The sequence below is a fragment of the Vidua chalybeata genome, chromosome 14 (genome assembly GCF_026979565.1).
Source record: "Vidua chalybeata isolate OUT-0048 chromosome 14, bVidCha1 merged haplotype, whole genome shotgun sequence".
In the NCBI taxonomy this organism is placed as follows: domain Eukaryota; kingdom Metazoa; phylum Chordata; class Aves; order Passeriformes; family Viduidae; genus Vidua; species Vidua chalybeata.
The window spans coordinates 7,308,473-7,324,430 of NC_071543.1; the positions used below are offsets into that span (position 1 = coordinate 7,308,473).

At 37.2% G+C, this 15,958-nt stretch overlaps 1 protein-coding gene across 7 annotated transcripts in view; it reads left to right on the forward strand.

Annotated features, from left to right (window-relative positions):
* Positions 1-15,958, forward strand: part of MTM1 (myotubularin 1) — a 42,513-nt gene that overhangs the window by 6,675 nt on the left and 19,880 nt on the right. For 6 of the 7 annotated variants that reach the window (XR_008433463.1, XM_053955907.1, XM_053955908.1 and 3 more), the window contains exons 3-7: positions 3,411-3,482; positions 4,379-4,451; positions 5,908-6,002; positions 7,001-7,111; positions 8,011-8,112. Coding sequence is in view for 6 of the 7 variants with exons in the window: in XM_053955907.1 (XP_053811882.1) it covers positions 3,420-3,482; positions 4,379-4,451; positions 5,908-6,002; positions 7,001-7,111; positions 8,011-8,112 (444 nt within the window). In the remaining variant the exon portion in view is untranslated. Of the gene's footprint in view, positions 1-3,410; positions 3,483-4,378; positions 4,452-5,907; positions 6,003-6,825; positions 6,906-7,000; positions 7,112-8,010; positions 8,113-15,958 lie in introns of those variants that run through there. The other variant, XM_053955912.1, reaches the window with a different exon arrangement.

A 15,958-nucleotide genomic window follows, 5' to 3' on the forward strand; every position in this document is an offset into this window, starting at 1 on the left:
TCTGCAACTTCCTTGGGGCCTGTTTTCACAGCCTGACTGCCTTATAGTGCAAATGAAGGGCTTTATTGTTCTTTTTTTCCCAGAAATCAAGCTGGAATCTAGTTTGTTTTGATTTCTGTTGCATCTTGTCACTCACCACTTTGGTGACCCTGGCTCTGCCTTCTCAGCAACTACCTCAAAGACAGCAGTGAGCAGCTGTGAGGTCCTACTGAAACTGGCTCTTCTTCAGGCTGAACAATTCCCAGCTCCTTCAGCCTTCACTGTAGGAGGGCAGGTGCTCCGTGTTCTCCTCTTGGAGAGCCTCCGCTGAACTTGTTGCAATTTATCAATGCCTGTCTTGTACTGGGGTCCAAAAGTGGACGCTCTTCTAAATGCTGTCTAATGAGTGCTCTGTAATTAATTACTAGGACTTAGTTTACTTATGGAAATGTGAGTGGTTATAAATATGCTTATTAGTATATGGGATTTTTAGGTATGACTAGATTTCAAAGCAAAATTTTTTAGCATTAGAAGTATTCTTCCACTTGCATACTGATGAAATTAACTCACATTAATTTTAGTGAAAATGTTTGATGGATTTAAAAAATACTGTCACAGATAACACCTTATCTTCATTACATATTTATTCAACTTGATTAGCTCTGAATAAGTCTAATTTGAATCACAGAAGTGTTGGAAATGAAACAGTGTAGTTGGTTGTAATTCTAGAGTGAAGTTTTCTATAGAAATTGAAGTCAGATAATGAATTTATTTTCACTGTAAAGTATGTTTAAAGAAATGAGTCTCAGGGAGAGTTGGGGGAATCTTGCACAAAGTAAATTTGCATACACAGGAACATAAACATCTGCTACAAGACCACACACATCTTGTTTGTTTGAAGTGGCCTGGTGGGGTGGCATCGTGGGGGGAAAGGAAGCTCTGTCCTGCTGTATTGTCAAGTTCCTCAAAGGTAATTTTTTTTCTGAGAACCTGACAGGATCTCTGCCTGTTTCTTTTAACTTTTCCACATCTCAGTGTGAATTATAGTCAGTGTTCTGGATTATTTCAGAATCTTAACTCACCTCATGTAATGCTACAGTTCAGTCCAAAGTTAGTGAATGTGCAGTAAGGGAAAGAAATAATACAGAAAGCAAAGGGGCAAACAGAAGCCTTTTGAAACACTTGGTGTTGTTCCCTGTGTGAGCAGCAGGAGTACACTGCGATTGGAAGGCGGAAGGAGTGTCCAAAGAAGCTTTTGTTTTCCTGAGCTTTGGCAGTGGGCTGGCTTTGAGGTGAGTGTCCAGGCTCCTGGCTGGGCTCCTGTGGCCTCTGCTGAGCTCTCCCTGTGGCTTCGCTGCTGGAGTAGCTGTGGTTGCAAGATCAACAGTCGGCTCGGGTGTGCTGGTACCTGCTGCAGTCAGAATTTCCATTTTGCAGTGCAGATCTATTCAGGGTTGTCACATCCTTTAAAAGTCACTTTTCTAGGGCTTGTTTGCGCTCACTTGTCTCTTGTGGTTGGTGCAGCCTTAATTTAAATTTATGTGAGCTCCAGTTGAAAGCTACTGTTACTTAGTCTCTGCTGACATTGAAAAACTGGGGCTGCTGTGCCTTTGTCTCACCTGGCATTTCTCCTTTAAAATATGCAAAAAGGACACTTCATATAGATAAATGTTAAAAAAATATTCTGAGTAAATATGCCTTTTACCTTTATAAAAATCTTAAACTTTTATAAATTGAAGAATCTTACCTGAGCACGTATTGGATGTTGACAAGTTGGCATGGCAATATAGCAAAAGTGAATCTACCTTTATTGCAAGGAAGGAAAAGCTGTGAAAATATCTTCTTTTAATATTCTGTGGTCAAAATATTAGACTCCAGTGTTGCAACAGTATTTCTGTGTTAAGGTAGTTTGAAAGGATAATGATTTAATTTTGAAATTTTGATTGCTAAATAGCTTTTCATTGAAATTGCTGGCATTGCACTAAAAGTAGTTCAGGGCCCCAGTTGCAGTGTTTGGAGGAAGTTAAGATAGCTGGACACCCAGAAGGGAGGCAGTAATCTCTATGTGCAGGGTCACATAGGCTCTGTGGCATTCAAAGCTTTTTTTTTGCCTTCATTTCTTCAACTGAATGTGTGTTCCTTTTTAATTTTTTTTGGTTGTGTTTTTTTGGTTGTGGGGGTTTTTTGTTGTTTTGTTTTGTTTTTTTTTTTTGCGTTTTTTTTTTTTTTTGTGGAGGGATGTGATTTTTTTTTTTTTTTTTTTTTTTTTTTTTTTTTTACTGATAAACTGTATCACTGAATATTGCAGTTTTAAACACAATGTCAAGTTTCCTGTGTTCTTAATGAAAGATAAAGGATTTGGGTAACAACCCTATAGAACTTCAGAATGTGGTTTTCCATTTTATTCCTGTACAGACACATTCATGTAATGTTAAAGTAATGTCAGAGCATTTTACCTCTTGCAGTTTAATGTATTGCTGTCACAGGACTGTTGCAGTGTCACTCACTGTCAACCCTCCTGTGACACAGGAGCATGGGCTGCCTTTCATGGTGCAGAGATCTGGCCAAACTTTCCAGTGTTGAGAGGGGAGAGACAGTGTTTTTTAAAGACTACAAATTTGTGCAATAGAAACAAAGACTGTGTAGTCTGTAATCATCTTTCCTCCCCCCCAAACAAACAAACAGAATCTTTTCAAGACTGCTGTGTGATGTCAGATCAGTTGATGAAAGGTGTGTGAGTAGTGAAAGGGAGGTGTTTCCCCAGTGTTAGTTTTACCCTTTGTGCAGTGTTGGGAAATTAGGATGATGAATCCTCTGTCACACAAGATTCTGTCTGTAATGACTACCATTTAAAAAATAAAGAACATCCTTTTCCTTTAAATACGTGAAGGTTATTCAGAGCAGAAGGCTGGACACTCATTCTTTTGGTGTACTAACGCTTCAGTTAGGAAATGGGGGATTGCTTTTAAACAGAGAAGTACTGTGGAAGCCCTTCTTTTTCTTGTGTTTTTTAAACTTGAGTGTATTGACATGCTTGTGACTTCAAGAACTGTGCAATAACACTCCAAGTAGGTAGCATTTCATAATATGTGTATACGGTGACTTAAAACAAGCACTCTAATGTCTGTTTACTGAACCAATACTTTTATTCCAACATCTGAATTCCATTAGAGAGCTTGAGTCAGAATATTCCTTATAATAAGACCCAATTGCAAAGCTAGTAATGAATTTATTGTAAGATTTGGATGTTTTTGAATAGTAACCTTCAATTACGAGGGATTGTGTAATCTTTTGAATTACTAGTACCTTGCAAAACATTCTTTTAAGTTGTTGATGTCTACCTGTGGACCTCAAAAGTCTAAAATCTCTCCTGGAAATAGTCTTGTAGTTCATGAGGTAGTTTAAGTCTTCAATTTGTGTTTACTTGTCAGATACCCGGCATGGCCTCATCATCAACACCTAAATATAATTCAAACTCCTTGGAGAACTCCTCAAGTAAACAGGTAAGTGTAACTATTTTCATGTTCTGGTTTTCTACATCAGAATTCCCAGAGAGCATTGTCTTACATATTTGGTTAGAAAAATAAGTATTTAAATGGCTTCTTGAATGTATATACTTACTTCTATTGCTAAAATTCTAATGCAATTAACTGAGATGATTTAAATATCTTTTGGAGTGGATGGGCAAAGTATTCAGTATCATAGCTAATGAGAGGTTCCTTAAAATCAATTCTAACTTACTCTTACCCTTGCTTTCTACCTTAAAATATTCTGTGACATTCTTGAAAATTTTTGGCACTTTGTTTCCTTTGATTCTGTATTGCAGTTGCTAAGTTATACCTTGCTATATTTGTCTGGCTCTTTTTTAAGATGTTCATCTAGAATGAAAAATATATTGAAACAATCTAAATGCCATGTCCCTCTGCTTTCTAATGCTGTGCAGCATTAGAAATGACTGCTGTGCAGTCATCACACACAGTCTTCACACTGCTGTGCAGTGTGAAGAAAATGTAACCGGGGTGCATGCAAACAGTAGATTGTGTGTGATAGTTGTGAGTACATTGCTTAAGTAATTGCAGTTGATTTGTTCTTCCAAGCCCAACATACTTGGAAAAATAAATGTACACAACTTCCAGAGAACTTTGAGTACAGAGGTTTAATTCCAATTTAATACAAATAACTGACTATTCTTTTAGGAGAAAGATTAAAACCTGCTTATGTTTCAGATCTGTTCAACCTTTAAACGTTTCATAGCTGCATTGTAAGATAGTGATGTGTGTTCCTGTTTTGCTTCCTGCTGTTCTTTCCCATGCAGGAATTACCTTTAAGTTTGGTTGTTTTTATTTTTAATCTAGAACTTGAAATTGTAAATAAACTGTGTTGTGCTTCTCTTCTTTAGACTCTAAAAGATGGAACTAATTGGGAACAAAATGAAGAAATACCTCGTCTGCCAGGGGAGACCAGGGTTACAGGTATGAAGCTCAATAGGTGCCTGATGCAGTGATGTTCAGCAGTCTGGCAGACACTTGTATCTTACTGAATTGTTTTGTAGTTTGGGCTGGGGCAAAGGTAAGTCATGCTGAAATGTCATAAGTTTTTCAAAGTAATTGTGAAAGATTCCTTTTATCACTTATCACAAATAACTTTCAAGTGTTTAAAATCTTGGGTATCTTGGTTTCTACACATGCCAGATCTTCCCATAGAAAGAAGTTGCAAGTTGCATCCTAATTGTACCTACAGATTAAACAGCACATGTTGAGTGAGTGATGAGAGCTCCTCCAAGCTTTCTTCAAGAGAATTCTGTTCCACCCACTATGCATTGATACCTTGTAGAGTGGTGTGGAATTTAAGCCTAAATGTGAATTCCCAAAGTACCATCTTATGCTTCCTTGACACAAGAGGGCACAAACAGGGCTTCTCTTTTTGACTTTTACATACACAAATGCTGTAGCCTGAGGGAGATTAATGTACTGTGTAGTTTTCTTTCTTGATGGAGGCTCTTCCTGAAATGGAAGTCTGTGTTGGAGTCTGTCTTTTACTTCCCTCCTCTATGCCCAGATTTGTTGGGTGATTTGTAAACAAGATTGGCTTAGTTGAAAACAAAGTGATGATTCAGAGGAAGTAGTTTTGTTTTTAATGAAGAAGGTGTGAGGGAGAGGGTATGGGACTAAGATGGATGTGTGATGTGATCCTTATGGAAATTGTCTCTGCTTTGGGGCACTGCACTGGAATAGGGCACTTTTTGTGGAAGACAGAGAAGTAGATTGGGCTAAAGAAATTAGTGGACAGGAAGAAATAAATGGAAGTCTTTAATGTCATGGTTCAACTCAATAATCTTGAGATATCTTTTTCAGTCTTAACAATTCTGTGATTCTGCTTGCATTGCTTCACTTAAAGATTTTTGAGTGGTATGTGTTAGTATTTGTTCTGTTACTGTCCTTTCTGAAACACTACTGATGGCCCTACTCCGCTTGATTGCCTCAAATTGAAATATAATGTTTCTCTGCAGCATGGTGAGTTCCATAAACACTCTTCAACTTGAATTATTACTTCAGTAGAGAATTGTTTACACAATGGTGTAATAGTATCAACAATGTATTTGTTGTGGGATGGTGAATAGACTGTGATACAGTAATAACAGTAGTCCCTGTTCTATGTCCTCCCCTCTCCTGTGTAGTGCTGTGAAAGAAAACACAAATATAACTAGGGAAGGCTACTGAAATCTGTGCAGTTAATTTGGACAAGTTTAGTATACGAGTCTTTCACATTTTCTTTATAATTCAAGTAGATAGAACTTAGATGTATTACTTTCTAAATGAATTCACCTCTGAGTACAGCTCTTGTTTTATTTTGCTGCTACTTAAGTAATACTGTCCTCAGCTCTCATTTTATCTTTTCACAATCTTTAAAGTACCACATTTCTTACAGACAAAGATGTTATTTATATGTGTCCATTTAATGGCCCCGTTAAAGGAAGAGTGTACATCACAAACTACAGGCTGTACCTAAGAAGTGTGGAAAATGTGAGTAATATGCCACAATTACTTCATGGGATGAGTTGGCTTTAAACTCCCTTCCATTCACCCCCACTGCCTTTGATTTATTTTGTGACCAGTTCATTTGTTTTTGTTTCGGCACACATATGATTGTGGGATTGCATGGGAGGCTTTTTGCTTGAAATGGTCTGTAATGTTTGTAATAACCATATCTTAATTCTGTAATGACTAAATAGTAATTGCCATTGTGCCACTGAGATATCTGTATTAAAATATAAGTTCTTTAAAATTAATTGTGTTGTAAAAGTGTGATTTTTGCCTGGTGAAATTACAGTTTAATCACTTACACTGAACTGATACCTTTATCTTTTGTCAGTCAGAGCTTTTTTGACAGCTGTTCCCTTTAATCTGTGATAGATCAAGGGCAGTAACTAATGATGTGCAATAGTTCTTAAAATGGCTGTCAGTAAACCAAGACTTTGATTGTCCTTGCTGTTAGAAAAGAAAAATACTTTGATCAGTAGAACCTTATATGGGTGAGGGGAGTGGTAATGTGTTTGATAAGCAGTGACATGGAAGAGAGTAAAATGTGCTTGTGATCTCTTTCATAATAGGTTTTTTTTTTTTTTTTTTTAAATAAGGATTTGGGACTATTGAACGAAGGCCTTTCTGGCTGTAGCTAACTGTACTAGTAATGTCTTTTTATTTAGTTCTGCTTTATGCTGTATATCAATAAAGCAGTGTTAGCAAGCAGGGGCAACCAGTATGTACCAGAAGGCATCTCTTAATTTTCTCTGCATACTGAACAAGGCATGAAATATTTTTGTAGCATGTTATACTGGATGATGCTCAAGGCTGTAGAGTGACTGTACAGACTTCATAACATGCTGGGAGAGGAGACTCAAAGGCAGAAACATGCTTTTATTTCCTGTATGTATTTCATGTCTGCTTTCTACTCTGGAATGTATAAGAACATTTGTATTCTTTTCACATTAATCTTTTCCTTACTCAAACTTTTCTTGCAGGATCCAGTTGTGATATTGAATGTTCCATTGGGTGTAATTTCAAGGATTGAAAAAATGGGAGGAGCTTCAAGCAGAGGGGAGAACTCTTATGGATTAGATATAACCTGTAAAGTAAGACTTTCTAATAATTCAGTAGGAAATGAAATCTAGAGTTTTTTTTCTCACTGATTACCTATTTATAGGAAGGGAAAAGTACATGCTTATGGATGAATTTAAAAAGAGTTTTTTTGAAACTGGACAGGGAAATACTTTTTCTATAAAGGGCTGTTTTAACTGTCCTCCCTGCATGCAAGGAGAGGGATTGGTCTTGCTTTCCAAATCACTAATTGACAAGGTTTTGCACATCGGTTGTATTTTAGGGCATTATTCCTGCACCACTTTGTTATTTCATCTGTTCTAAAAGGAATATTTTTAATAATTCTGATATCTTTGAAGAACCTACAAACAGGGTCTTTGTAAACTATAAAGCCAGTGAAAAGTTTATCTAAAAAATACCTATAGTCTTACAAAAAATTGTCACCATGGAAAACCATGGTCATAGGGGAGTTCCCAGTGGATAACTCAGGGTCCTTTGCTAGATTCATTGAGTATGTGCCCATTTGATTCTTAGCAGTTAATGCACAGATTGCTTATTTTTGACACCAGTGATGAGAACATAGGAACAATGTATTCTACACAGATTATTAGCAAATCTTTCTTTTAAACACAGAGTAATTCCCATCCTGCAAACTTTGAATAGCTTGTGAGACTTTTTAGCGAATCAAATAGAGCCATTTCTGATGGCTTCAGGCCAAAGAACCGTTTGCAGCACGCAGAGTGGTACTGCTGTATTTGTACAATTCTTACATTCTATTCTATTTTATGGGATAAGAAACAAAACTGAACATTACAAGGGTTTGAGGTGTGTTACCAGCAGATTCTAAGTCATGTTTAGTGTATAATATAGCACTTGTACAGAGAGAAGCATCTTACAGCTTTGGTTCACCTAACAGATAATGGCTTTGTTTTAGGATATGAGGAATTTACGGTTTGCATTAAAACAAGAAGGGCACAGTAGAAGAGATATATTTGAAGTCCTCACAAAATATGCTTTTCCCCAGTCACATAACTTGGTAAGTTACATCATTTTTATTGCTGAGTTGTATTAATGCAGAGCTCTTGCCAATTAACTACCTATTTGACCTAGTAATGGCTACATCATGGCTGCTTAAAAAGTATAACCACAGAATCTGGTGTCAGCATAAACTAAACAGCAGCTTTTATTTTATATATTTACAACACTTAAATCTATATATTTTGTAAAATTATGGATGTACTCCAGATACACTACTGAGCACCTCTGCTCCATAGATTTCATTGCTAAGAAACTGCAAGTTATCCTCCCTAATTTGGGAATATAGGGAATACATACCTTACTTGATTTCTTGAAAACATTCATTAATCGAGCAGTCTCCAAGGCAATGATAAGTATAAATCACCAAGAGTTTTACTTCAGGAGGAGGAGATATGGTAAGACAACACTTGTTTTATTGATGAAACAAATGAAAAATATAACAGGAATTAATTTATGAATTTTCAAAGATTTTATTTCAGGTTAAAAAGTGCCTTATGGAAGGGATTGAGCAGCAATGATGCAAGCTAATCACTATCTTCCATTTTTTTGAAATCTGTGCACTGTCCTTATTGTGAGTCATTTGACATCTCTTTAGTAAATGCTTTATTTTCTCCATTGTAATATTCAATTTACACTTTATTGGTGTGCTTTGAGATAATTGTATAAGAGCACTGTTCACAAAGTATTGGGAGCTTCTGCTCTCATTTTTAAGAACTTTATTCAAATAATTGTTGAGTATACAAGGCTGCAGCAAGAATCTTGCTTCTTTCCAGGAATGTATGTGTCAGTCAATGGAGTGGACTTTATAAACATTTAGTTCTTTAAAACTTTTCTGCAGAAATTTTCATTCTATATACAAACTGTGGAGTGAAAGCATAAGAGAAAATAAATGCTTTTGCTTAGAATATTTTGTATTGTTAACGAATAGGCCTTCAGAAATGAAACAGATTTTTATATTTGGGTAGGTGTGAGGAGTTGTAATCACAAATAAGATAGTTGTTAAAGAAGTGAATATATCTAATTCTTCTGTTGTCATTTTATCCATTTTAAAATAGAGAATGATTGAAAGGATGACAGGATATGTCAACCATGAAAATATGATGGAAAAGAAGAACCTGTATGTAGAAATACCATGTTATGGAGAGGTTCAGGTCAAAAGTGTCTTCTAGGCATCATGGGCTTCTGTTGCAAGAGGGTGTCCAGGGCACAGTCAAGTGTGTAGTTGAATATTTGCGGTATTGTAGATTGTGTCATGCCCATGCAATCTCATCCACATTATCATGATGAAGAATTTTTTTTTTTTTTTGAGGATTGTATGTAGTGAATATGGGCAAATCAAGTTGTAACTGATTTAGAGTGTCTTGTGGGATAATCCAACTATGGGGCATGAATACATTGGTGATGAGATGTGGACTTGTATTAGGTTCGTCATCCAAAAAGACCCAGAGATGCTGTCTAGTGATGGCAGTGAGTAATATGTGGAGTTGTCCACTTCCTGCTTTATTTGCTGGACCTGTTGAACCTAATAAAGCTCATCACTGTATGGCCCGTGTGAAGGCCACTTTCCCACAGAAGTAAAGCTTAATAACAAAAGTCTTGGTTGAGGCAGTAGTAATTTGGCCCTTAGATTCAGTGAAGCACAGAAGTTGGGGAGATAGTGATAATGTGCTGGGAGAGTGGCTGTACTTTGTCTCATAACTATGTCTGAAGCAGGGTGTGCCTGTTAGAAATCAGGATTATTTTGGAGGGAAATAAAGCGAGCCTGTATTCCATCTGAAGTTGCAGCTGTCTGTATTTTCTAATGTCACAGTGTGGATGAGCCCTTAACTTTAATATGAGCTAAGCAAGTGTGTGATTTTTTTGGTGTGCTTTCATTGTATTTTGACAAGCAGTTTAAACTGATCCTGCCAAAGGTGAGTGTTTCTGCCTAGTTTTCCATTCCTGTCTTGATTTTTGCTGCATGAGTTTGAGGCTGCATGATGAACCAGATAGGGAAATCAAAGGAACTAAAATTAACAAGGAGATAGAAATAAAAGCTTTACTCTTGAGTTATTTCCTGTCTTGTTAGTCCAAAGTGAGAGTGGGGTCAAAGCATCTCTGGGTGGATGTGAATGAGGAGGGATGATGGCACTGCTTTCAGTGGCTGGTTTAGATCAAGGTTTTACTGTGTGAATGTGGCAGTGCGTTGGGACTGTGCATGCCTACCTTCCCTTTGGAGCGCTCTCTAACACTCTGGCTGTGTAGCCAGCTCACTCAGGGAGATGTTCTGCAAAGAACGTAGTTCCCCATGGCAGCTGAGTGGAGATGGAAGCCCTCTGATACTCAAATGCTGAGCTCTTGTTCTTTGATCTCCTCTCCACCTTTCAGTTGTGTGGTTGATTATTCTTCTAATACCAAACTGGTATTTGTATAATCACTAAGCCAGCATCACTCACTTATCCAGCACAAAATATTCTGATTAGTCCTGTGCTGCTTTGAATAATTTGGGGAGACCTGGTTTGAAATCGGTATTCATCAGAACCAGTGGATATGTGAGTGGAGCAGGTAGAAGGCAGGAGAGAAAAGAGGGGGATGTCTTGTTTTTAGCAATGATTAAATGTTAAATGTTAATTTAGCTTTGACCATCTTGTGAACTGCATCCTTGATGTTTAGCTGGTTCAGTAGCACTGATGCTTATACAGCTTTGCAGTAGAAAGAAGATACCATCGAGACAATAAAGTTCTAATGCTTTACTGTCCTGATATTTATCTGTATTTTTATATTTTATATCAGATTTTGATGTGATTGATTTTCAGCTGTAGTAGAACTATGTCCTAAGAGCTGATCCTGAACAGGAACTGGTAGAGATGCCTTGCTTCTGTTTTCTTTATGCTGTTCCATTCTCATACAAATGGATGGTAAATAAAACCCAAAGATGTTCTGAGTGGAGTGTACTTACTGTTTTCAAGATTTGGCTCCATCACCATCCCAAGAGCAGTGTTTGAGAGCCTATAATAAATCACAGGCCTGTTCACAGCTATTCCTATGTGCCTCAGCATTGTCCTTGGTGCTTACTTGCAGAAACTAATTCTTTTGTGTCTCCAGTTTGAGCATAGGTTGGGTTCAGATATCCTTGAATCAGTAACATAAAGTAAAATCTGATAGCTCATCTGACTGACAGCATAGTTGATGGGGAGCAAGTAGCTACTCTTGCTAATCCTCTGTTGTATTTGCAAACTTGTGCTAATTGAAAGAAAATTGTTGCTGAAAGTGTTTGCTTTTTTTTTTTAACGTTTGAAAAAATAAAACCAAAATAGCTGAACCCTCCCCAAATGAGATGTTTTAGTACACCACAAAAGATGAGTTATATTTGGTCTCTGTAGTTTAGTTTCTACGTAGCAGCTGCTTCACTTCCTGATTTTACCATGAAGGTACACATCATCATTTTTATATGATTGTTCAGCACCATGGTATCTGCCCAGTGTGTATTTGTTCCTAACCCCAGTAGGTCTGTGGGAATGCCCATTTTGATGAGACTCTGGTGGCTGTGCTGGCTGACAGGAACTGCTCCTGATGTCACTGCTTATCCTGGCCATTTCAAATGTCTGAGGGTCGGCTCACACCTGTGTTGCTGCTGGATCTGCAGAGATGACTTCAGATGGAGCAAGGCTGGCAAAGGGGCCTGTCTGACAGAGCACCTGAATTTGCAAAGAACCCCTTGGCTTGATGCTTTATTCCCCGTGACACGTCAGAGCCAGGGCAGCAGTGGTGTGAGGTGACCGTGTTCACAAAGTTATACCAACACTACAGTGTCTGACCTTAAGTTTTTAGATCAGCAGGTAAGATGTAACTGGCTAGGTTGTAGTAATGGCATACTAAATGCCATTAATAATGGCAAGGATAATGATATATTTATTTTTAAATACACTGAGAAACTGTCAGCCTTTACAGTGAGTAAAAACTTAGTAATTTATTATATGTAAAAAGCATGTATCAGTGAGTTAGAAAATGCAACTTATTTTCTTCACAGGTGTGTGGTACCTTCTTATTCTAGTTTTGCTGCTTTCTTCTTTTGTAATGCATAGATTGGTCAAATATTTCACAGATTGTGTCTACATTATGTATTCATGTGCTGTGATTCCATGAAGAGTAAATATGTAGCTATTGTATTTATACTGATATTTATTTACATTGCATTTATACTGCTAAATAGACTGCTTGCTAAACTGTAATTGTCAGATTGCAGATGCTTTCTTTTTTACCTCAGAGAGCTATGTTGTGTTTTGAGCAACCAGCATATTACATATTATTTTTGTGAACTAAATGGGAATGAGAAATTGAATGTTAAAGACAAGCACTCTGTCTGTAGGCGGTTTGAAAATAGAGACTATTGAAATTGTTGGTTAACACCTGCAAGGAAGTAAACTATTATTTGCACAGTGAAGCATAAAAAGAAGCTTACCAAAAATGTGATGATTTGAAAGAATTTTTTTTTTTGAAGTGTACTAGCCTTCTGGTTCAAGTGAAGCAGTAGTCATCTGCTTTTAGACTGTGGATCTGCAGTGCAATCCCTACTTCCATTTTGTGCAGGGGCTTTAATTTGGTTTTGGAAAAAACCTCTGCTGATTCATGGTGAGTCTTGCTTGGTTTTGCCAACTATAGGTACTAAGAAGTCAAAAACTTTGCACCCAAAAAGTGTTTTGAGTGGTGATTTACTATGCTTTCATGATTCCTTACTTGTTTAATGTTTTCTTTGATTTCTTCTGTTTCCCATGGTAGCTGAAAAGAATTTGAAACTTATTTTTAATTAGTTAATAGACTAATCAGAGTTGATTGGCTTCCATCAGACATGTAGTATTAATCTCCATCAAACTTAGAACAGACATAATTAGTGCATTGGAAGTGACTGCCAATTATCCTACCTTGAACTCAAGATGTGAGATAAATAATCAGTATAACTTGAGGGAAATCTGTGTTTTATTTAAGTAGCTTTCAGCAAGCCAGTCTCAGTGCTGAGAGGAGGGGTGCCAGCTCAGGCTTGCTGCCTGAAACACTGATGTGTTGAGCAGGTAGTATGCCTCAAACTTGTGCTGCTGCTTGTCCTTAGTATCCAACCAAATTACTGCAGAGTTGTCTCAGGTGCACCTGTGCAAAACCATAGTTCTGCTTTTTGATTATATGTTCTTGATTTTGAAAAACCTAATCTTGATCTCAAAAAATCCACAGTCAAACACACTTTTATTTTACTGCAATATTCTTCTGAACCTGAATATCTCTTATATGTAGGTTTTATATTTTTTTTAATTTCCACTCAAATCTGGACATATCTGATGAAGCTGCAGTTGATTTAATTCCTGGGAAGATAGACTGTGTGCCGCAGGAGATGTGGAGAAGAGCTTTTTGTTGGAGAGGCAGGATTAACAATGAGAGAAAGGAATGGAATTTTGTGTGTGTGGAGGGAAGAAAAAATGGCTGGAGATCAGGGTGGAGAGTCTGAGTACCTAAAGTATTGTTTGGGGAGAAGGAGGATCTAGGAGGGATGTACCATAGATTTGAAGGGAAGATGTGTGAAGAAAGCATAGAACTGGCCAACCTTTTATTGCTATGGTATTTGAAAGGCTTTCCTGTATGAATAATGGTGCACTGAGAGAGGCTGGCAGGGCTTTTCTGCCTTGCAGGGCCAGGCGATCCCGAGCGCTGCTCCTGTCGCTCGTCTCCGACCTTGCTCTGCCCTCTGCATCTGAAGGCTATAAATACCCACCCAGCTGCTCTGTACTCAGTGCTGAGACCTCCCTGCTTCCCTCCCCACATGCAAATGTGTGTCTATCAGGGGCTCTAATGTGAAGGAACTTGTAGCCACAAAAAGCTAAGCCATGTAATTTTACTAAGATAGCACCTCTCAAATCTTACATCAGGTGATAAAGAGAACCTATGCACATTATATTGTGAATGGCATAATTTCTCCTTCCTGTTTGTTTCTGTTCCATTTGCCTGCTGCACTATAGAATTGCATTCCGATTTTGTGCACTATGAGGTGAAAGCTTCAGCAGTATTGAGTTAATCGAGACATAAATATGCAAACCTACCTCATTCAATCTGTAATCTTGGATTATTCAGGACAAAAGTAGAAATATGGGTCATTAATGTAGATATGAAGCTAACCTGAACTATAGCAAACCCTTCTGGGATCTAAATATGTATTTATCACCTTTACCTGTTCACTCTAATGTGATTTATCAGTTTGGTTGCATTAGAATAATAAAATACCCAATTCAACAAAAAAATGTTATCCAGTAGAAATTACTTCATAATGCTCATTATCACATTTTATTTCAAACAAAAATAAGTAATGTCCAAACGTGCTAAATAAATAAGGCTTGTACTGACACAGGTCAGAAAAGGCAACTGTATCTAAGCATATATCTTATGTTAAGTTTATGATTCTAAAAAAATGGTTATAAATGTGGGTTGCTTGTTACAGTCAAGTAAGGTAAACTGTAGTTAGAAATTAAATAGACCTATATGAATTGAGTATAACTGTATTTAGAGGGTTGCATTTGTGTATCTCCTACTCTGTTTTAATGACAGCATAACACAGCAATAATTGTGTATTTTGTTGGGAGAAGTGGGCCTAAGGTAGGGTGGGGATGTTACTGTATTTCAAACTTCAGCAGTTAGGCTGGATTTAAACTCAGGCTGTCTTCACAGAGTGTTTCAAGTCTTATCTGAAAAGCTATTGGGGTGGTGGGAATGGAATCCAGATCTTCAATCTTTTGGTACAGCAAGAATTTCAGTAGTCACCAGATTAACTGTGCAGTCTGTGCATGATTGTGCACATCCAAATGTGTGTGTATGTAAACCTTTTGCTATAATTTAGTCAATGCTTGCAGAAGAAAAATAATTTTTAGTCTTCAGGATTTTAGAGATTGATAATTTTTAAATACTGTTCTCGTGTAGTATAACGCAGGAGTTTTCTGTGGATTGTTCACATAAAAATCTGAGTCCAAATTTTGCTCTATATGCCTTTGCATTGTAGTGTTTTGTGATTTGTTAAGACTTCAGGTTTTTGCTAGTTGATCTATTCTACTAATGAATTTCTTTCTATTGAGCAATATAGGAAGAATTTTTGCTCCCTGAAATATCAACAAAACTGATGAAGCATAATTGTCCACTTAAATAGTTAAGGACTGTATGACTGTAAGCTTTGGTAGCAGATGTGGTAAAGCTGCTGTAGCCAAGCGTTTTAAATGAATCATGCTGTACATAGTAGGACATTGTTCTTTCAGAAAGGATTCAATCCATCCCCTCATGCATAATAAGTTTAACCCTGGCTTTTAAAAGATGAAAACAAAATGCACTTTTCCCTCTGTCTTGTGGATTTTTTGTGGGTGACATGAGCAGCATAACTGCCATTTATTTTAGTTCAGAACAACACTTTATTTTTGTCAGCAAAGACCTTTTCCATGTACCAGCTATCACAGTGCACTGTAATAAACTCATTTTACTTACCAGGGCTTCAGATGGGTAATTTTTACTTTCTGATGAGGAAACTTGCAGTAAGTAGGAACTTAAATAAAAGACCTATTCCTGCCTTCAAGACATCTTTTAAATGACCTGTTAGGATTCCAGTATTTCTATTTCATACTGTTCTAAGATTCTCCTTTGGGTTCTTGGTGGATTCTTAGCATAGTTGCTCTTTGGGATATAGCAAATTCCTTTGGGAGGAGGGGATGGTTCTTGTGTGTAGCTGTTTATTAATAGTTCAGCAAATCAGTTGCATCTACTTCTTCAGATAGTGATATTGCCATTTTGCTGTATTCCTTGTTTGCAATTAAACAATCTTTTTCAGGTTTTAAAATAACTTT